The following is a 23,873-nucleotide window of genomic DNA, read 5'->3' as shown; positions in this document are numbered from 1 at the left end:
ATTTGAAATGGAATGACTCCACATGCCGAAGTGTCCTTGGGCAAGACACTGAACCCCAAGTTGCTCCCGATGGCAAGTTAACGCCTTGCATGGCCGCTCTGCTACCATTGGTGTGTGAATGGGTGAATGGGTGAATGGGTGAGACACAGTGTAAAGCGCTTTGGATAAAAAGAGCTATATAAGTGCACCATTTTTCACCTGTCTGAAAACCTCATCTGGTCCCTCAACACCAACTCCATAGCCAAGAAGGCCCAGCAGCATCTTTACTTTCTGCGAAGGCTGAAGAAAGCCCATCTCCCACCTCCCATCCTCACCACATTCTCCAGAGGATCTACTGAGAGCATCCTGAGCAGCTGCATCACTGTCTGGTTCAGAAATTGCACCTCATCGGATCGCAAGGCCCTGCAGTGGATAGAGAAGACAGCTGAGAAGATCATCGGGGTCTCTCTCCCCTCCATCACAGACATTTACACCACGAAGCCACCAGCATTGTGGATGACCCCACACACCACTCACACACCCCTCACACACACCCCTCACACACACTCTACCACCCTCCTGCCGTCTGGAAAAAGCATGTGTTCTTCGTCTACTGTGCTGTCATTTTAAGCCATAAACTCTTAGCCTTTTATTGTTACGCTTTAGAAGTTATAAGCTGGTGTTGTAGGGTTTGCTTGTGTACATTATAATCATGTAGCACGCGTGCTACAGATCTGGCAGCAGCATCGCCACCTGATCCGCGTCTCCCGCCCGATTTGCGTCTAGGTAACCCGAGGCCATCAGCCGGAAATGTGAAGGGCTTTACAGTAGGTGGCAGTGAGAGGCTCCTCGGACTGATCCGGCATGAAGTGGAGGAAGAAGAGGAGGAAGAAGAAGAAGAAGAAGAAGAGCAGTAATCCGCGCACCATTGTGCAGATCTGAGGACGTGTGTGTTGTGAGATTACAGCACGGCTTTACGCCGAACATTCAACACATCTCCTGTGCCCAGTTTGGGTGAAGGCCCCAGCACGGAGGTGGTCAGGGAATCGGCTGTGCTTCTTGTCTAAACATTTTCTGCTGGTTGCCAGCAAACTGTCTAATCTACAGGAGGACAGTGAGGTAAGCGCGCGCTTCATAATAACCCACTCGGGTCTAATGTGTGATGGAGCAGGCTTCCCGAGGGTGTGTGTGTGTGTTAGTTAGGACTTAGGTGCGTGATTGCATGCATGCATGCATGTGTGTGTGATTGCGTGCATGCATATGCATGCGTGCATGCATGTGTATATATGTGTGTGTGCGCGCGATTGCGTGCATGCATGTGTGTGTTTGGTGCGCGCGCGCAAACCTCTGCGATGTCGCACTGACTTCTTTTGCTAATCGGTACAACGTCGACGTCGTTGTTATTGTTTTGTTTTTTTGGTAACGTCTACTACCTTCAGTGTTGTGAGACAGCGCCCCCTGTGGCCATGATTGTCTCCACACGCTGCCATGTAATCAGCAGATTCCTCTTTTGTTTCCGTGTTTAAGCAAGTGTCATAACTCATGATCTTCCCTCTCTGGATGCATCTTCTGATCAAATTATTCTGCCTATAGTTTCATTCTGACACGACCATTTACACCTAATATATACTACCTGTATATATTGTGTAGTATAAACCATAAATACACAAACAATGAGCAAACTAACATAAATAAATAAGCAGCTGCACTACAGTAGGGAAGGTTGATTGGACAGTTGCGTGGAAGAGCAGATGTATAATGATTTGTAATGAACAGATCCACACCTCAGATGATTGGTCCTTCATTGTAAGCACTGTAGTGGACTGAAAAATGTAACTGCTGTCTCTCGCCTCTACAGAATAGCTTGGCCATGACAGGAGGCATGGCAGCACCGCTCCCGATGAGTAACCACACGAGAGAGAGAGTGACTGTGGCCAAACTCACACTGGAGAACTTCTACAGCACCCTCCTCACACAGCATGAGGAAAGGGAGATGAGGTAAGTATTTATTCTGTTAAGGCTGCACGACTATGGCCAAAACTATCATCACGATTATTCTGATCAATATTGAGATCTCGATTATTTATCACGATTATTCATTGATTTTGGGGACAACATATTTTTACTGCACTTTCACATTTAAATAAACAGACCACTGCTTTCACCTCCATGTTGTGCTACATTCCTGCTCACGTACATATCTTTACATCAAATACGACTGGTCCTTCTACGGTCCTTGCTCGTAGAAGCAAATTATAAATACAGTTGTACCCAAAACATAGGATGAGTAAAAATAAAAATGCCATCAACCGAATGAAAATACGCATCAAATATAACGATATTCAACCAAATAAACAATTCCGGCGAATGCAGAAAAGTCAGTAACAGTGTTTACAGGAGGAGAGACGCAGAGAGATCACCCAATAGAGCGGTGACACAGGGATGACGTCATTTTTACCGGAACCCGGAAGTTATCATCACACCGGTTCCCTCCACAAAAACCCAATAGGATTTTCACATAGACTTTTGGATGATCGCACAAAATAATCTCTGATCAACACAAGATTACAACACTAACACGTTCTGTCCATCAAGATCATTTTCACAAATCAGCACGACTTTTATGAAGTTTGAAGCCTAAATACAATCTCGAGAAATAAACGGCTAACCGTACGCTATAAACGATCTACACCACGGTCGCTCGACTTCACCATCACCGAGCTTCCCACAACTTCTCCAAACTTTATTTAAAACATTCTCCATAATATGGATTTACTGTGTGGATCCACGTTTCTTTTTGGGAATTGTGCAGAGCAAACCTGAACCAGTTTATCTGCACAGACTTTTCCTGTTTGACGTGATGACGTTTAATGTCCCTGGCAACCTCTGTAGTGTCATTTAGCAACATGTTAGTGTCACGGTTTCCCCTCACGCAAGCGCTGGAGCACGAAGCGAAGCTGGCAGCTCGAGCGCTAAAACGCAAACTCATTTCCGGGTTTTGGCGTTACAGAAAGACGTCATCCCTGCACTGGTCTATGGGGACTGGCTGTAAGTTTAGGAAGCGCTTGATTTGATCTGCAGTTGATCGAGTGTCCTACACAGAGCCCTGACCTCAACCCCACTGAACACTTTGGATGAACTGGAACTGAAGCCTCCTCGACATACCAACATCACTAATGCTCTTGGAGCTGAATGAACACAGATCCCCACACTCGAGTTCTTTCACCTTCTTCCACCATGTCTTCTTGTAGCTCGCTTTGTGCACAGGGACATGTTTTACACTAAGCAGTAAACCCTGCTCCACTCCACAGCCGGTCAGGATCCCATTCCTATAGTTCAGGCAACTTGTTGTGAGCCAAATCTGTGGGAACAGTGGAAAAAAGCATTTATTTGGGAGAACAAAGCAGCTTAAATGATTTGTCTCTTTCTTTGTCTGTTTATCCTTTCTTGGATGAGCTGTCAGCTGGAGCTGTTTGGGGTCGTTCGTAGCCTCCAGCATTGTGTGTGTGTGCATTTTAAAATATAGTTTTGTAGTCTGTATTTGTTGTGGTGTGCGTTTCTGACCTTGGGTGGCTGTTCTCTCGGCTCCTCAGAGCCGTCATGTCATATTAGCGTTGAAATATAAACCAACAACAACGAAAAACACAACTAAGTCCCATCCAAAACCACATACTGAAGGCTTTTTGGTAAAATTCACAATATTTCTTTCTTTATGCCTAACAGAATTTTCATGTTAGCAATCAGTCCTAATTTCGACTCGGTGTGTCTGGGGCGATCCAGTCATAAATGGACAGCAAGGACATTCAACTGTTTAGACCTGGCATTTTCATGTCTCAATTGCATCTCCAGTGAACACTTAGGATCAGATAGTTTAACTAGCAGGGTTGCCAAATCTTTTTTGGGGAAAACAGCAGCAAATCAGCACCCATAATAATCAATACGTCTTTCCCCCAGCAACAGATATGCAGTGATTCAGCGGTGGTCTTATTCAAGTAAAGCTTTATATTCCACATTTTGTTTTTATAGGTCTATTTTATTCATGCTGCACAAAGGGTTTTGTCTATTGACTAGTGAAATCTACAGTCTAAGTATACAGTATGTGTTTAATGAAGTACTGGGAGGAAAACATGACTTCTGCAAAATTAGTGAAAAATCTTTATCTCAATAAATTACGGTAAGGAAGCATGCCTGAACTTTGGGTTTAGACCGAACCATGAGCATCTAAAGCCTTTACAGTAGACAGGCATGTGAAAAAATAAGTGCACCCCATGGAAATTGTTAGTTTATTTAGACGTATTTGGACAAGTGAACATTTGATCCTCTTTGAAACCGTGCCTGTTAATAAAGGTGATGCACTCTATCAAATGACATACAATTTTGTAGTAATTTTCACAATTTAAATTAGCACAACAAAAAAAACAAACAGATCGGTCACATGGAAAAAGTAAGTACACCCCTACATTTATCACACCTTCAAATCCATAAAATTAGAATCGGGTGTTGAAGATTGGGTGCTAGTGATCAGAACCTGCATGGGAGGTGTGCCAGGAAAAAGCCTTTGCAAGAATACAGTTTGCCGATGAGCATATAGGCAAAGACCATACCATTTGGAATTATTTGCTCTGGACAGACGAATCAAAGATAGAGCTATTTGGCCACAGTAACAGCATACATATTTTCAGGAGAAGCACCGCATAGCAACTGTGAAGCACGGTGGTGGAAATGTTATGGTTTGGGGTTACTTCACTGCCTCAGGGTCTGGACAACTTGCATTCAACTATGAATTCTGCATCATATCAAAGAGTTCTTGAAGATAATGTGAGGCCATCTGTCCGAAAGTTGAAGTTGAGCCGAAAGTGGACCTTTCAACAGGAGAATGATCCTAAGCACACGAGCAAATCCACCAAGGAACGTCTCAAAAAGAAGAAACGGAGGGTTATGGAACGGCCGAGTCAAAGCCCGGTGAAATGTTGTAGGGGGATATGAAACGGGCAGAACATGGCCGAAAACCCTCAAACATCTTGCAAATGAAGGAACAGTGCATGGAAGAGTGGTCAAAAATTCCAGCAAGCCTGGTGCACAATGATGCAAAACACCTATGAGAAGTTATCTTTGCTAAAGGGGGCAATACTAACTTCTGAGGCCAAGGGTGTACTTAATTTTTCCACAGAAGGATATGACCTCTACTAATAATTCTGTTGAATAAATGATTGAAAAAAGCTCATTTATCTTGTGGTTTTGTTCAAGTATATCAGCTTCATTAATAGGCACCATTTCAAAGAGGATCAAACGCTTGGATCTAAATATGTCAAAAAGGAAAAAATAAGCACCAAATTGTATATAAAGATGTAACTTCATTTTCAGGCAGAAGAAACTGGAGAAGGTGATGGATGAGGAAGGCTTACCCGATGAAGAGGTGAAATGTTTCAGTGCAGTATATTAACACCTTTTTTTCCCCTAGATGTTATTTTTGATGAACGATATACAACGTGCATGTACAATGTTACTTCATCATGATATGAAATTTCTGCTGGGATGTCTCTGTGTTCATACTGCAGAAGATCACGAGGCGCTCCCAGCATGCACGTAAGGAGACCGAGTTCCTGAGGTTAAAGCGAACTCGACTGGGGCTTGGTGACTTCGAGTCACTCAAAGTCATTGGAAGGGGAGCTTTTGGAGAGGTTGGTAGGGTTACTGACCTCTCGAACAATGTGCTCTTATTTCAAAACATTTCAACACATGCGCGGAGATACTTGGACACACAAGGGGACATAATTGTTATATTACCGTTGTGATAAATGTTTAAGCCCTACATGTTAGCCAAGTCTTTTTAACACTACTCGTAAAATGCTTCTTTATATAAGTTTTGTCTTTCCACAAGGTGTCAGAAACATTCCTTTGAGATTCTGGCCCATGTTGACATGATCGCATCAGGCAATTCCTACAGGTTTTTCTGCGAATCTCCCGTTCTCCCACCTCCCAAAGGTGTTCTACTGGATTCAGATCAGATGACTGGGAAGGTCTCTGAAGAACACTGAACTCAGTGTCATGTTGATGAAACCAGTTTGAGACGACTTTTGCTTTGTGACATGGTGCATTATCACGCTGGAAGTAGCCATTAGAAGATGGTACATTGTGGCACATGATCAGCAACAATGCTCAAATAGGCTGTGGCACTCAAGCCATGATTGATTGGTATTAACAGGCCCAAAGCATGCCAAGAAACATTCGCCACACCATTACACCACCTCCACCAGCCTAGACTGGTGACACAAGGCAGGTTGGGTCCATGGATTCATGCTGTTGGTGCCAAGTTCTCACTCCACCATCTGTGTGCCTCAGCAACAATCCAGATTCAATAGACCAGGTTACGTTTCTCCAGTCTTCACCTGTCCAGGTTTGGTGAACCTGTGCTCACTGCAGCCTCAGCTTTCTGTTCCTGGCTGACAGAAGAGGACCTGACGTGGTCTTCAGCTGTTGTAGCCCATCTGCCTCAAGGTTTGACGTGTATTCTGAGATGCTTTTCTGCTCTCCATAGTTGTACAGAATGGTTATCTGAGTTACTTTAGCCTTTCTGTCAGCTCCAACCAGTCTCCGTTCTCATCAACACGATGTTTCTGATCGCAGAACCGCTGCTCACTGGATGTTTTTTTTTTTTTTTTCGCACCATTCTGTGTAAACTCTAGAGACTGTTGTGTGTGTGAAAATCCCAGGAGCTCAGCAGTTCTAGAAATACTCAAACCAGTCCATCTAGCACCAACATCCATGCCATGGTCACTGGGATCACATTTGATGTGAACGTTACCCGAAGCTGCTCGCCCCTGTAGCTGCAGGATTTTGTTTCACATTGCTGCCACATGATTGGCTGATTTAGATAAGTGCATGAATGATGATGCTACAATTGGTGTTGAAGTTAAATCCATGACAGTTCATACATTTGTAATATAATCCTTGTACAAATTGGTTGTTTATGTCCCCATGGCTGAGATTTCCTCTGCTATTCTCCTGCTATTCAAAGAGTATGACCGCACCCGAGTGTTGACCGCTACAGACAAGAAACACCATTTTAATCACGTTCTAATCATCACCATCATTAACACCATAAGATTGGACGTTTAGTTTTTGTTGTTAGATTGTTGTTTTCGACCATTTTTGGCAAAGCTTTTTTATTTCATATCAAGGAACTCAAAATATTCTGCATTTCTCTTTCAGGCTTTCAGGCGGTGTCGGTTAATATTGATCGCTTTAATTTGTCCTCAGGTGCGTCTGGTGCAGAAAATTGACACCGGTCACATCTATGCTATGAAGATCCTGCGAAAAGCAGACATGCTAGAGAAGGAACAGGTGTATTTTATTATTTTTTTAAATAATTTTTTGCCACAAAATTTCAATTCTACACTGTGCGCAAATCATCAATGTAGCATTTCACCTAAAACCTTGTCCCTGGCTGAGTGAGCATTCAGATTCACCTCTGTCATGTTTTCCCGTGTAGGTAGCGCATATCAGGGCTGAGAGGGATATCCTTGTGGAGGCAGATGGAGCATGGGTAGTAAAAATGTTCTATAGTTTCCAGGACAAAAGGAACCTTTATCTCATCATGGAGTTTCTGCCAGGAGGTAAGATCAGAAAATGACGGTATCGCTTGGACTTTATTTAACAGAGTGTCATGTCATGATACTTATTGAAAGCACGTAACTGGTTTTCTACAAAGGCTCCAACAGACTTGTTTATTTGATTAAATTTGCATGCCTGCTTAAATGTTCCCAAACGTTCCAATTTCCTGTATATGACTTTGTTCCAGCGGTACTTTTGATTTATTTGTGTATGTGCACTCAGGAGACATGATGACCCTGCTTATGAAAAAAGACACTCTTTCAGAGGAGGTCACTCAGTTTTATATAGCCGAGACAGTCCTGGCTATTGACTCCATTCACCAACTGGGCTTCATTCACCGGGATATCAAACCAGACAACCTACTGCTTGACTTACGGGTAAGACACACCTCCACGCAATAATATATATATATATACGGCTTCCTGCAAGCGGAATACTATTACAATGGTGTCGGCGCTGCCACGTTGCGTTTTCTTTTTCTTTGTTTCTGGTTGAATCCTGTTGAATCGTACTCCTAAGCTACTGTATACTGCTGAATCCTAGGGCCACGTCAAGCTGTCGGACTTTGGCCTGTGCACAGGCTTGAAGAAGGCTCATCGCACCGAGTTTTATAGAAACCTTACACATAACCCTCCAAGTGACTTCTGTAAGTATCACCTTGTTTTCCTTAATGTTATTTAAATTCTTTACGAAGAAAAAAAAAAAAGACTGATCATGTGCAACTCATCCCTGTTTACCAACTGCATTGAAATGCCCAAAGCTAGTCTGAAATCTTGCATGTATGGAGTGGTTTCAGCTTCATCCACCTCTACATCTATCTGCACGTACCGAGACGTGGAAATATACTGGTCTAAAGGAATAGAAGGCAGACTTGAAAGTATTTAGACAGTTCAGTGCTCTATAAAGATCATAATAATCTACCAAATACTTGGATGAAATGTTTACCTCTGTTTGTGTACTTGTATGTATTGATCAGCTTTTCAGAATATGAACTCAAAAAGGAAGGCCGAAACATGGAAGAAAAACAGACGACAGCTGGTAAGAGTGTGTGTGGGTGCGTGCCAGTGTCGGACAATGTCATCCATATACTACACTAATTTAATTCAGTCCTGTTTATGTGCACAGGCATACTCAACCGTTGGCACCCCCGACTACATCGCCCCTGAGGTCTTTATGCAGACGGGATACAATAAGCTGTGTGACTGGTGGTCTTTGGGAGTCATCATGTATGAGATGTTAATAGGTATGCCTGTGTAGTTATCGTATTACTCACTCGGGAGCGAAGCAGCATGAAAGGCGAATGTGCGTCTGCCAGATTACTGCAAATCGAGCTGCTCACGTTGCTGTGTGTAAGGTGATTTGATGGCCTTGCTTATTCACGCTTCATCTATAAGACTTTGTCTCGCATTTCTTAAATCCTCTTCAGTCCCTCCAAGATTTTGCGGTCGCAGAAATGAACGCAAAATTGAGGAATCTCCGCGATAGTCGGAGGAGCTGACGATTTTTTAAAGATTACCGCAGATTTGGGCCGAGACACGTCATGTGACGTCATCACGACGTGCATTCAGCCAAAGCGCTCTTCGATTCCCGTGCGTCGGACGCCAGTACAGCTGAAAGGTTTCCATCACTGCGAAAGAGCACGCAAAAGAATTTTGTGCAGTTGAAATTTCAGTCAATCGAGTCAAGAGTCTACGGTGGACCCCTCAGAGTGTATTCTTGGTACTCATTCACTTCCTCACTATTGTAAGGGTTTTTCTCTTTGCCATATTTAAAGGTTCTATAAACAAGAAAGTGTTAAAAATTCGAGAATTAGCTCCTCATGCCGTGCTCCTGTAGGCAGAGCTGTGGGACTTTTATACCTAGCCTCACTGTCTACTGTATACATCCCACCTCTACTGCTGATTCTGCTCACATTACACACCCACAGAGTACAGTCCCCACAGAGTACAGTCCCCACAGAGTACAGTCCCCACAGAGTACAGTCCCCACAGAGTACAGTGCCCGAGTACAGTCCCCACAGAGTACAGTCCCCACAGAGTACAGTCCCCACAGAGTACAGTCCCCAAGTACACTCCCCACAGAGTACAGTCCCCAAGTACACTCCCCACAGAGTACAGTCCCCACAGAGTACAGTCCCCACAGAGTACAGTCCCCAAGTACACTCCCCACAGAGTACAGTCCCCACAGAGTACAGTCCCCACAGAGTACAGTGCCCGAGTACAGTCCCCACAGAGTACAGTCCCCACAGAGTACAGTCCCCACAGAGTACAGTCCCCACAGAGTACAGTACCCAAGTACAGTCCCCACAGAGTACAGTCCCCACAGAGTACAGTACCCGAGTACAGTCCCCACAGAGTACAGTCCCCACAGAGTACAGTACCCGAGTATAGTCCCCACAGAGTACAGTACCCAAGTACAGTACCCGAGTACAGTCCCCACAGACTACAGTACCCGAGTACAGTCCACAGAGTACAGTCCCCACAGAGTACAGTCCCCACAGAGTACAGTGCCCGAGTACAGTCCCCACAGAGTACAGTCCCCACAGAGTACAGTCCCCACAGAGTACAGTACCCGAAGAGTACAGTACCCGAGTACAGTCCCCACAGAGTACAGTCCCCACAGAGTACAGTACCCGAGTACAGTCCCCACAGAGTACAGTCCCCACAGAGTACAGTACCCGAGTATAGTCCCCACAGAGTACAGTACCCAAGTACAGTACCCGAGTACAGTCCCCACAGACTACAGTACCCGAGTACAGTCCACAGAGTACAGTCCCCACAGAGTACAGTCCCCACAGAGTACAGTACCCGAGTACAGTCCCCACAGAGTACAGTCCCCACAGAGTACAGTCCCCGAGTACAGTCCCCACAGAGTACAGTACCCAAGTACAGTCCCCACAGAGTACAGTCCCCACAGAGTACAGTACCCGAGTACAGTCCCCACAGAGTACAGTACCTGAGTACAGTCCCCACAGAGTACAGTACCCGAGTACCGTCCCCACAGAGTACAGTCCCCACAGAGTACAGTACCCGAGTACCGTCCCCACAGAGTACAGTCCCCACAGAGTACAGTACCCGAGTACAGTCCCCACAGAGTACCGTCCCCACAGAGTACCGTCCCCACAGAGTACAGTCCCCACAGAGTACAGTACCCGAGTACAGTCCCCACAGAGTACAGTACCCGAGTACCGTCCCCACAGAGTACAGTACCCACAGAGTACAGTACCCGAGTACAGTCCCCACAGAGTACAGTACCCGAGTACAGTCCCCACAGAGTACAGTCCCCACAGAGTATAGTACCCGAGTATAGTACCCGAGTGCAGTACCCGAGTACAGTCCCCACAGAGTACAGTACCCGAGTACAGTCCCCACAGAGTACAGTACCCGAGTATAGTCCCCACAGAGTACAGTACCCGAGTACAGTACCCGAGTACAGTCCCCACAGAGTACAGTCCCCACAGAGTACAGTCCCCACAGAATACAGTACCTGAGTACCGTCCCCACAGAGTACAGTCCCCACAGAGTACAGTACCCGAGTACAGTACCCGAGTACAGTCCCCACAGAGTACAGTACCCGAGTACAGTACCCAAGTACAGTACCCGAGTACAGTCCCCACAGAGTATAGTCCCCACAGAGTACAGTACCCGAGTATAGTCCCCACAGAGTACAGTACCCGAGTACAGTACCCAAGTACAGTCCCCACAGAGTACAGTACCCGAGTACAGTCCCCACAGAGTACAGTCCCCACAGAGTACAGTACCCAAGTACAGTACCCACAGAGTACAGTACCCACAGAGTACAGTACCCACAGAGTACAGTCCCCACAGAGTGTAGTATCCGAGTATAGTACCCACAGAGTACAGTCCCCACAGAGTACAGTCCCCACAGAGTACAGTACCCGAGTATAGTACCCACAGAGTACAGTCCCCACAGAGTATAGTACCCGAGTACAGTCCCCACAGAGTACAGTCCCCACAGAGTACAGTCCCCACAGAGTACAGTCCCCACAGAGTACAATACCCGAGTACAGTCCCCACAGAGTACAGTCCCCACAGAGTACAGTCCCCGAGTACAGTCCCCACAGAGTACAGTACCCGAGTATAGTACCCGAGTACAGTCCAAACAGAGTACAATACCCGAGTACAGTCCCCACAGAATACAGTACCTGAGTACAGTCCCCACAGAGTACAGTCCCCACAGAGTACAGTACCTGAGTACAGTCCCCCACAGAATACAGTCCCCACAGAGTACAGTCCCCACAGAGTACAGTCCCCACAGAGTACAGTCCCCACAGAGTACAGTACTCGAGTACAGTCCCCACAGAGTACAGTCCCCACAGAGTACAGTCCCCACAGAGTACAGTCCCCACAGTACAGTCCCCACAGTACAGTCCCCACAGAGTACAGTCCCCACAGAGTACAGTCCCCGAGTACAGTCCCCGAGTATAGTACCCGAGTACAGTCCAAACAGAGTACAGTCCCCACAGAGTACAGTACCCGAGTACAGTCCCCACAGAGTACAGTCCCCACAGAGTACAGTACCCGAGTACAGTCCCCACAGAGTACAGTCCCCGAGTACAGTCCCCACAGAGTACAGTCCCCGAGAACAGTCCCCAAGTAAAGTCCTAACAGAGTACAGTCCCCGAGTACAGTCCCCACAGACTACAGTCCCCACAGACTACAGTCCCCACAGACTACAGTCCCCAAGTACACTCCCCACAGAGTACAGTACCTGAGTACAGTCCCCTCAGAGTACAGTACCCGGTGTGGGATCTCACCCAGTGCAGGATGCCAACTGAAACGGGTCTCTCTTTTACTAGTGATCACCTCAGGAAAAAAGTGGGTTACAGATGCATTGGAAACTATAAATTGGTGTTGCATATGCTGGTAGGCGGATGATTCTGGAGCAGCCTTGTGTTTGAACCCAGCGTTTCTGTCCAGGGTCATAAAACCAATTTTGTTAACCAAGTGACTGACCTCGCAGCATTCAGAACCTGCAGAGCGTCCCTCGTTGTGACCAGTACGCATTCTGCAGTACTATTTGGAATAGCAGATGGACTGTTTTGTGATGGAGAAAAGACAAGAGGAGCTTCCCTAGTCTAAACAGAAACGACCCACTGGTTGTTGGAAGTTCTGGCATCCACCGTAACTTGCGTGTTACTCTACAAGGAACATCTAGCACTGCTGCTACCTGGGCATCACCTGACCCAGTGGCATGAGTGCAGGGTGTACAGAACACCTGTGCAGTCCTAAGTTGGCAGTTAGCAGGGGTGAAATAGATTGCTCGATACGTGTGTAACTGTGGTTCAATGAGTACCAGATAACCGCCAGGGTTCTCTGTCATTAGGAACCAGCACCAATCCAGTAGGAACTCGGTGAGAAGGATGGAAGGAAAGAAGACTGTATCACAGTTGTATTTATTGCAAATGAACAAATCCAGGCAAACTTCAGCACCCCTGCTGGCTATCTGGTATTCATGGAACAATCTTATATATCTACTGCCTCAAATGTGGAGAAGGAAGCTTGCGTAAAGTCATTACTTATCATGGCGAGTAATCCCATGTGCTACTCTGCCTGGGAATATCTTCATACCTTTAACCTGATAGCCATTTACTGGGCGTGAGTTTACTTTCGGATTAATTCCATTTGAAACTTAACCCTGTCCAAACTCTTGCAACCATACTGTATCCTCATTGGTTTGCTTCATGTATTGCTCCTGCGAAGGAGTGATTGGATAGGTTACATGCTCTTTAATAAGGTGAATTAACTGATTATAGTTTGTTTTTGTTTTTATATTCTGGATATATAGTGGTGCTTGACAGTTTGTGAATAAACTTTGCATAAATATGACCTAAAGCTCATCAGATTTTCCTAAAAGTAGACAAACAGAACCCATTTAAACAAATGAGACAAAAGTATGTGCACCTCTGCTTTCAGTATGTGGTGTGACTCCTTGTGCAGTAATCACTGCAGATAAGCGTTTGGGGTAAGTGTTGATCAGTCCTGCACATCGTCTTGGAGGAGTTTTATCCCGTTCCTCAGTACAGAACAGCTTCGACTCTGGGATGTTGGTGGGTTTCCTCACATGAACTGCTCGCTTCAGGTTCTTCCACAACATTTCTACTGGATTAAGGTCAGGACTTTGACTCGGCCATTCCAAAACATTCACTTTATTCTTTAAACATTCTTTGGTAGAACGACTCGTGTGTTTAGGATCATTGTCTTGCTGCATGACCTTTATGTTGACCTTGCATGTTTTATTCTTTAAATAAAACAGGGCTCACGACTGATCGTCATTGAAAACACCTGACTCAAATCAACTGCTAATCCTATAGGTGCACATACTTTTGCCAGTCACAGATATGTAATATTGGATCATTTTCCTCAATAAATAAATGACCGAGTATAATACTTTTGTGTCATTTGTTTAATTGGGATCTACTTTTAGGACTTGTGTGAAATGATGTTTTAGATCATATTTATGCAGAAATATATTAAATTTTAAAGGGTTCACAAACGTTCCAAGCACCACGGTATGTGTACCTCTTTCTTAGTACTCTTTCACGTCAAGTTGGGTCTCTGCCCTTTCAGTTTGGCTGTATAAAAAAAAAAAAAAAAAAAAAAAAGTGTTGATGCTGTCGGCATTAAAATGTGTTGTGCTCTGTCTTTCTGTGCTAGGATACCCACCCTTCTGTTCTGAGACACCACAGGAAACATACAGGAAAGTCATGAACTGGCGAGAAACTCTGATCTTCCCCCCTGAGGTTCCTATTTCAGAGAAAGCTAAAGACCTGGTCCTCAGGTTAGACACATTATTGGCATATCCGTATATATATATATATATATATATATATATATATAGTGAGTGCACCCCTCACATTTCTGTAAATATTTGATGCTGTCTTTTCATGTGACAACACTGGAGAAATGACACTTTGCTACAATGTAAAGTAGTGAGTGTACAGCTTGTGTAACAGTGTAAATTTACTGTCCCCTCAAAATAACTCAACACACAGACATTAATCTCTAAACCGCTGACAACAAAAGTGAGTACACCCCTAAGTGAAAATGTCCAAATTGGGCCCAAAGTGTCGATATTTTGTGGACACCATTATTTTCCAGCGCTGCCTTAACAGTCTTGGGCATGGAGTTCACCAGAGCTTCACAGGTTCCACAGGAGTCCTCTTCCACTCCTCCATGACCACATCACGGAGCTGGTGGATGTTAGAGCATAATTATTATAGCATAATTATTTATCCTTATTATCATTTAGAATCATTTATGCATAACTGGAAGATGTTCGATTTCCGCTCTTAACTGGGTGCAGTAATAATGTTCAGAATATCATTAACCCACTGAACAATTTTCCATGAAGACTGATTTAGCTATTTAAGCACAAGATGCATCAGTATACATCCTCACCATCACACTCACTCTTTGTCTCTTCATCTCTTTCCATTTTGTGTCTCATCACTTCAGGCTCTCTCTTCTCCGCTTCTTCTCTCTCCGAGCCTGTACATTCTGCGTCTGACTTGTTCTTCTCTTCGTATTTAATACACATGGTACTGGATGTTATAATCCTTCATAAGATCTTTATAAGATCTATTCCCAGACTTGCTGCAGTTTGGAAAGCTACGATAGGGGCTAGATAGATCACTTTGTGGTCCAGCTCGGGACTTTGCCTGCAGCACATTGCAGCCACTGATGTTTCTTTGACGGTCTGGCGCTGGGCTTGACCATGAATCCCCACATCCCTCAGCAGCCTAGTCACGGATGTTACTATAAAGCCTTGACACCCAACCTTCTCCAGTCCTGTTGCTGTGAGTCAGCTTCCAAGACAACCAGCTTCTGCCATTCAGATAAGGTTGCCTTCTTCCGTAAGGGTCATAGTCAAAGATGTCACGCTGGATGGCTTATCTAACCTTTTATACTGCTTCTTTCTATGTCCTGCTTTCTTACTGTTCCCAAGGATGGTCGTCCTTATTGCTGCATCCCACGATGCTGAGTGGGTCATCTCCAGCCTGGGAAATGCTGCATTTGAACTCCTCTGCTAGACTCGAGAGCGGCAGCTCAAGTGCTCCTTGTCCTTTTAGGCCTGTGCTGCTCAGACACTGTGGACCTCCTTCCCATTTCCTCACTTTGGAGCTGATCATTCTCGCCATCTTCTCAACCATTGTGAGGGGGATGTCGTAGATGTTTAGTGGCTACATCAGGTGGGGTATCAGGCCACGTTGTAGGCACCGGAGCTTCAGCTTGCCAGGAAGCATGGATTTATTGATTATTTCCAGGCCTCTGACCATGTCCTGCCTTAGCTTCTGAACCAATTTACCAACTTTGAGATGTGCCTCCTATTGCCTTCCAGGGTTTTTGATGGGTTTCTCTAATACTTTTGATATTGGCTCCTTCATTTTAAAAATCCTTTGGGTCAGCTTCTCTTTGACAATGGAGAAGCATCTTGATTTGGATGAGTTAGCCTTCATCCTTGCACATCCGTGTGATGTTCTGCGGAAGCTTTCCAAGTAAGCACCTGGTAGATGGTGCTGTTGTGGTCGATGTATACTCTGATCAGTGGTAGCCAGCCCTCAGCCTCTAGTTGCTCTCTGCTTTACTTTATAGCCCCGATAATCACTTCCACTTCAGCTGTGCCCATCAATCTTTCCAAGGTCTGTGTTGATTGACAGCCATTTGGTCTCAACATGGGTAGCTTTCCACTGCAAGAAGAAAATGGGGGGTTACGGGTGGGAGAGATGGACTCTGTGCTTATCATGTAGGAGTGCCTGGATTTCAGATATTCAGTCCAGTCCTTGTGCTTTCTTTTAGTGAAGCTGAGAGTCTTTGGCAGCCTGTTGTACCACTCCTGGCACCCTAGTGCACTGATATTGATTTTTCTTTCTTTCTTTTTTTCTGTGTGTTGGACGTTGGCCTGATCAGAATTTGGACGTGATTAGTCGGTGGTCAGGCCAGCATTCAGCACCATGCAAGACTTGGGTGATTGAGATACAGCTGAGGTCCATTTGATGGATAATAATCTAGTTGATTAAGTGCTACAATCAAATTGGGGAGCATTCAAAACGTTTTAAATTTATTTATCCTTTGAAAAATATCGTTAACAGCCTGAGCCTGTGACTGGACATTTTGAGAGAAAAATCTGCCCTTGAAGTCGGATGCAAATGAATGCAGCCCTTAGTTCTTAAAGTTGTGAATACAGGATGTGCGTGTGTGCGTGTGTGTGTGTGTGTGTGTGTGCGTGTGTGTGTGTGTGTGTGTATTTCAGATATTGCACAGATGCAGAGAACAGGATTGGGGCACTGAGTGTGGATGAAATAAAGTGCCACCCTTTCTTTGAGGCAGTTGACTGGGAGCACATCAGGTATGCTGCACTCAATCAACATTGACTCACTCGCTATTTATTCATGTATACACGGTATAGGGCAGGATATAAGGATGCATCTAGACGTAACTATGAGGAAATTAAAGCTGAAATTCTGATCTGTCGACTCTTTCGTCTTTGGATCTCAAACCCAAATGCATATAGTATGTGTATAGCGAAAACAATAGAATTGGCCTTGCTGTTCCAGTACTTTTGGAGTCATTTTTCAGCTAAAGGAAATCGCTGCGCAGTGTGTTACCTTAGCATGGAAGAAGTGTGCAGCTAGTGCAAAGCTGATTTTCAGTGATTTAGAAAGACTGAACTCTCCACAGAATAGGACTGTCCACTGAGATCTGATTTATATCGAGATATGAACGGAATGATATGGGAGCAAAAAGAGGAAAATCAGCAAAAACGTCTGATACAAATGGCTAGAATGTCTTTTTATTTATTTATTTATTTATTTTATTTAAAGCTTTGTAGATATATTACAATATTACGAAGGTAACGAGAGTGTTCGCTACTGTCATCCAGCCCGTGCAACCTTTTTCCTGACGTTATATTATGAGGGTATAAGCTAGATCTCTGTCTGGAATATAACTGGATGTTGTTGTCTCCACACACAGAGAAAGACCTGCTGCTATTTCCATTGAGATCAAGAGCATTGATGACACCTCCAATTTTGATGATTTTCCCGAGTCAGACATTTTACAGCCAGGTGAGCATCAAGCATGAACACTTTCTTTTCTTTTAGTATTACATTTAGAACTAGACGTGAGGTCATGGAAAAACACGTCTTGTTTGTGTAGTTAGTAATGCAGTAATAACTTTTAGCTACCGGCTGCTATTGCTAGCTGTTTATTGTCTCTAAACGGGAGCTGATATGGACAAGGATGATGCAAGTTTTTAGGTGGCACATTGACACAACTAGCTGTAAAAACAACCAACAACACTCAGTATTTTTTGTTTGTTCCAGTGACGAATCTAACGGAGCCGGACTTCAAGTCTAAGGACTGGGTTTTCCTCAACTACACCTACAAGCGCTTTGAAGGACTAACACAACGTGGAACCATCCCGCCTACACAAAGCTGGGCAAAGCATAAGACTGAAAGCTAAAGAAGAGCTTAAACCCTTGTCTTACCTAAATGCTCGGTGTGTTCCCTTGGCTTCAGAGGCGCTGTAAATATAAAGTGCAAAGTACATTTGCATCGGCATGAGCCCAGGCAGGGCAATAATAATCATAAATACTCGTGTATCAGTATCAGTATAGCTACCCCTGAATTACACTGGTTTGTATTTGCTCAGGTAAGAGGATGCTCGTGATGGACATCCTTTTTCATTGTCCAAACACTGTACTGTAGACTTGACAGTGAATTGAACAGGGTCTTTTTAAGTTCTTACCTCACCTCAGCCTTATGTGCAAATCATACAGAGCAAAGGTTGTGTCAGTAATTTTGAATAACGCTAATGTTGGTGGATGCGAACTTAAAAGTTCTTAAAAGTTGCTATTCATGCCTCCATACTCCGCATCCAAATCAAATTCACAGTGTTTTGCACAGTGAGGAGTAATAACTACGATAGAGAGTAGTTCATTAATGCACTCGCCTCAAGCAACATGTAAGGGTTACGTTCATATTTATATATCGGAGAGAATTTTACTGCACAGGAAGTGAGCACTACTGGCTTTCTCTTTCTTACGCACATTTAACAAAACGTTAAAGTGTCTGAAAAGAGTGCGTTATTTTCTATTATATTGCCAATACTGACACACTGGTAGGCATTTTTATTCAATCCTTTTGCGATCGGTAAACATTTCAGGAGTAATCTCAGCACTTGATCTCTCTTAATAAAGTTTATTGGAGGTCATAGAATGCATCTTTTTATATGACTTTGTCCGTCTTGTATCTGGATACAGCCGATGTGTGTTCCTCAGACTAAATATGTCGTAAAGGGACAAGCAGTGTAGTCAGCAGCGACAGCAACTACGAGCCTTCTTTACCATTACAGGAGGTGACAAATGGAAGGGAAAGTCCGAAGAAACACGGTGATGTAGAGTTTGGATCCGTTATGTTGCTGGCAGGGAAGAACCACTTCAAATCGAGGTCTGTTCCAGGAGGACGATGTTCTTGGTCAACAGGACACGAATGGTTTGATATGAAAATGATGTAAATCTTTCAAATGAATTAATAAAAATGATGTACTGTATGCTGTGACCTTCGGGGTCAGCAAATTGAGACTTGTAGATTTAATTCTGTAGAATTGAAGCTGATCTGGCAGCTTGCAGTGACTTTACTATGGCACTTTATGTTGTTGTTTTGTTTTTTCCTTTAACTTGTCATCTGTCTGTGTGTAAAATAAGCTCATCGTACTGAAGGGTGTATTCATGATCATCTAGTCACTGTAGAACTTGGTTATTTATTGCTTATAAACTGATATCTTGTGAAAAGTAAAGAAAAGACATAACCCGGTCCTGTGCGCATGACTGACTGTGTTTCATTGTGTATCAGCTACCATCACACCTGCGTGGGCTTTTGTGCCGCCGGATGCTGATTAGCTGCCGCTGTAAGGCCAATCACAGGATGATATTAACGTGCTTATTATAATACATTCTTCTGTAATGTCTAAGGATGGAGACTGTTGTGTTTAATGGTTGCTCGGTAACAAGCTTCAATTTTTTTTTTGTCTTGTTTACATCAAGAGAACGTGAGGGAGCGACTGTTTATAGCTGCTATAATGGAAGTGATAACAGGAACTAACTTGTTCTGTGGATGTTCCATAACATTAAATGTGACTATAAGTGGGTAAAAAGTAACACGGCGTTCTTTAATCAATAAAATGTAAACATTGGGACATCGCTGTGGTATAAGAGGAATAAAACACTTTGGGGGATGCTGTTAAAAGAATCTAACCAACTTCGGGATCATAATGGCCCTTCACTTTGCGTCAGTCTGCTGCTTAACGTCCTTTACCCCATCATGTTTTATTCCTTACTTATTGTACACGATATGAGAATGAATCAACACAAAATGTTAAAAAGAACTTAAAAAACCAGTGGGATTCTTCTAAACATACAACTTGCAAACCTCTTATACCCATGAGCTTACTTTGACGGTTTCATGCTCATGATAACCAAGTGAAACAAGCGGGGTGTTGGTCTAGCTTAGAACTATTTATGGAAATGTGGTTGAGGTTGAGGGGAACAGTGTACAAAGTGCAGAGTGATCAAATGAATCTCATCTGGGCGGAGACAACAGATCACTCTGCTATGTACTGTACGTGAGCAATGTCTCACCTCTGAGGAGGTCACACAGCAGAATATAAAACCATCATCTGTGAATGCTGTTGGTTTAACTTGTATGCTACTGCTGAAATCACGTTGCTCACTAAGAAATGTAGGAACTTCATTCCCTTTGGGTGACATTTCTACCTGTATTGCATTACGACCCTAAAAATCGACTTTATGACGATATAAAGGGATGCAGAACAAATGGTGATGAATAGGGTTTTACTCGAGGGCCACTTGCTGCAAAACAGGCCCAGAGCATTCAACGCTATTTTAAAGCGGTTATTAGACGCTTCTTCTTCTTGTATGCCGTCCATTTGCTTCAGAGATGATGATTTGGTTTAATCTGATCACAACACACAAATCCAGTGATGCTCAGTTAAACTTGTGTACTCAGGTTCCTCACAGGTGACTTTGTGCAACCGTTCCATACAGCTTGTTCTGGAGGGGGCTTCTAATAGTAGTCTAATAATACTATTGAGATCTGACTCTCCTGGCTCAGGTCTTATCTGACCCATCGTTATCAGTTCGTAGATGTAAATGGAGACTTCTCCACGCATACCGAGGTTAAATTTGGAGTTCCACAGGGTTCTGTTTTAGGCCCACTGCTTTTTACTTTATATATGTAACCTCTAGGTTAAATTATTCGTAAACATGGAATTAGCTTCCACTGTTATGCTGATGATACACAGTTGTATGTTTCAGCGAAGCCAGAGGACAGACAGAAGCTTAGTAAAGTTGAGGATTGTGTAAAGGACATTAGACGCTGGATGTTTATTAACTTCCTTTTACTTAATTCTGATAAGACAGAAGTACTTGTACCAATACCACTGACCATCACACCTGTATGCACTTGTGGAACATTACAACCCTTTCCATGGGCATTAATATAGAGTTGTCCCCCTTTTGCAGCTAAAACAGCCTCCACTCAGTTCTTGTGCGGATGTTGCTTCCAGAAGCGGTTTGGACCTCTGTAGTGAGTGTCGCAACAGAGGATGGATGATTTTTTCTGTGCTACGTGCTTCAGCATTGAGCTGCCCACTCGTGAGTTCTCATGGTCTACTGCCTTGTGGCTGAGCTGTTGTTGCTCCTAAACGCTTGCATTTCACAATAATAGTACTTAAACTTGTGGCAAAGGTGGCATCTTATGAGAATGCCATGTTTAAAGTCACTGATCTCTTCACCACATCCCATTCTACTGCCATTCTTTGTGTATGGAGGTTGCATGGATATGTGCTTGATTTTTTTTTTGCACCTGTTAGCGATGGAGTTGGCTGAAACACCTGAACTAAATAATCGATGTCCACATACAGTCCCCTCTGAAAGTATTGGAACAGCAAGGCCAATTCTTTATTGTTTTATGTTATACACTGAAGACATTTGGGTTTGAAATTAAAAGATGAATATGAGACCACCCAAATATTTGGTGAAAAGTATTGAAACAGATAGTCGTAAAGTAAATAAAGGAAATAACTCCTAATATTCGATTGCATATCCCTTGCTTGCAATAACGGCATCAATAGACTCGGTGATATTAGCAAACTGTTGCATTCTTCTTTTTTGTTGCTTTTCCGAGCTTTTACTGCAGCTTCTTTCAGTTGTCGTTTGTTTTGGGGGGTTTCTAACTTAAGTCTCCTCTTCGGGAGGTGAAATGCTGCTCAATTGGGTTAAGGTCTGGAGGTCCGATGAAGTCCTGTGTTGAGGTGGAAGTGTGTTTTGGATCGTTGTCTTGCTGCACGATGAAGTTCCTCCTGATTCATTCGGATGCATTTCTGTGTAAATCTGCAGACAGAATGTAAACGTCTGAATTCATTCTGCTGCTACCATCATGAGTTCCACCATCAATAAAGATCAGTGAGAGTGTTCCAGAAGCAGCCATGAAAGCCCGAGCCATGACGCTACCTGCACCATGTTCCACAGATGAGCTCGTATGTTTTGGATCATGAGCAGATCATTTCTTTCTCCACACTTTTGCCCATCTGTCACTTTTGTAGAGGTTCATCTTGGTTCCAGAACTTCTGTGGATCGTCTCTGTATTTCTTTGTGAATTCCAGTCTGGCTTTCTGATTCTTACTGCTGATGAGAGGTTTGTATCTTGTGGTACAGTCTCTATATTTCTGCTCTCTAGGTCTTCTTCCAACGGTGGATTGTGAGAGCTTCACCCTTCCCTGTGGAGGATGTTGGTGATGTCACTGACTGTTGTTTTTGGGGATTTTCTTCACAGCTCTCACAATGGTTCTGTCATCAACTGCTGTTGTTTTTCTTGGCCGACCCGTTCCATGCCTGGTGTTAGTACACCAGTGGTTTCTTTCTTTTTCAGGACGTTCTAAATTGTTGTACTGGCTATGCCCAGTGTTTGTGCAGTGGCTTTGATTGGCTTATATCCCTCATGTTTGTCTTGTCCTTGACTATTAATTCTTTAAATAATGAATGTAACAGGGCATACCTTGGTAACAAGAAAAATTGGTGGGTTAAAAAAAGGTGCCATGTTTCTAAGTTGTTTAACACGTCTAGATGCAAATATGAGGAAATGAAAGCTGAAATTCTGATCTGTCATCTATTATTCATCATTTGATCTCGACGCAAGACATAAGTAGGCATGAGCAAGCTGCAGTGGTTTTAAGATCTGTCGACAGAGGCCTCGATGTCCATGAATCACTCGTCGGATTTTATCGGACTGACGGAACAGACGGTGAATCTTCGGCCCTTCTTTTCAAGAATTCTGACAAGCTTTAATCTTGAGATCTGCATTTGAGAGCGCGATGTTACGATGGTGTGGCGAGTATGTGAGGAACCTACCGTGGTGTAGCTACGAAAATCCACTGGTGATGTACGTCCATTGTCACTCGCATATCCTCACCCTCTGCATCGTGGATGTCCGTCGCACCGATACAGCTGAGAGACCTGCTGACCAATGATCATTCTCTCTATAACTTCATCGAGGGGTCAGCAAAACGACCTGCAGCTTCTGAGTCTTTGTGAGAACGGAGCGGTGACTTTTCAGGTAAATCTACCACACTGAAATCTCTACGTGACACAAGCTGGAGCTGCCGTGCAGAGGCTCTCAAGGCCATACTGGATAACTTTGAGACTATCGTCGACACTCTTAGTGAAATTTCTGAAAGCGATGTGTGAGTCGGGGGACAGGCGAGTCGTCTGCTGACATCTTTCAGCATTTTGAAGCGACGAATTCTCATACAGTGCAATGTTCTGTCTAAAGCGTTACAGTCCACCTTACATGATACCAGTGTGAAAAGCCCAGCATCTTCCACAATCTGCTCTTTCAGCAATGAGAACTGATCTCCACTTTCAGCAGCTTTGGGAGTTCACAGTCGAGTTGTGCGATAAGAACAACTACCACAGCCCACATCGTCCATGGAGGAGAACAACCAAAGCAACGGTTCCTGGACGGAATTCAGATTCCGCTCCGGACTATTACAAGGAATTGCATTTCAGCGTACTGAACATCACTTTATAGAGATCTGTGAGCGAATTCAGGAAAACGACATTAACACTTCGACTGCACTTAATCACATCCTCAGCTCTAATACGGACACCGAAGTGGACCTGACATTTATTTGTGGTTTATGGATTTCCAGAAGAGGAGACGAATGCAGAATTCTCACGT

General features: G+C 44.0%; 1 protein-coding gene across 4 annotated transcripts; it reads left to right on the top strand.

The window, feature by feature from the left end:
- Positions 1–801: 801 nt before the first annotated feature.
- Positions 802–19,430, top strand: stk38l (serine/threonine kinase 38 like). 4 transcript variants are annotated; one of them, XM_017494328.3, is made up of 15 exons: positions 802–1,098; positions 1,838–1,977; positions 5,344–5,395; positions 5,538–5,660; positions 7,240–7,323; positions 7,472–7,595; positions 7,816–7,970; positions 8,137–8,239; positions 8,354–8,470; positions 8,570–8,631; positions 8,701–8,836; positions 14,271–14,394; positions 16,867–16,962; positions 17,589–17,680; positions 17,939–19,430. In XM_017494328.3, the coding sequence occupies exons 2-15, from the start codon at positions 1,850–1,852 to the stop codon at positions 18,076–18,078; spliced, it is 1,536 nt and encodes a 511-aa protein (XP_017349817.1). In that variant the 5' UTR covers positions 802–1,098; positions 1,838–1,849; the 3' UTR covers positions 18,079–19,430. The 4 variants fall into 4 exon arrangements, with proteins under 4 accessions (XP_017349817.1, XP_017349818.1, XP_017349819.1 ...); XM_017494329.3 differs by having other exon boundaries at positions 803–1,098; positions 8,719–8,836; XM_017494330.3 differs by lacking the exon at positions 8,354–8,470 and having other exon boundaries at positions 803–1,098.
- Positions 19,431–23,873: the final 4,443 nt, after the last annotated feature.

Source organism: Ictalurus punctatus, chromosome 19 (genome assembly GCF_001660625.3).
Source record: "Ictalurus punctatus breed USDA103 chromosome 19, Coco_2.0, whole genome shotgun sequence".
NCBI classification, from domain to species: Eukaryota; Metazoa; Chordata; class Actinopteri; order Siluriformes; family Ictaluridae; genus Ictalurus; species Ictalurus punctatus.
The sequence above is the reverse complement of the archived record's forward strand: the minus strand, read 5'-3'. Positions and strand labels throughout refer to the sequence as shown.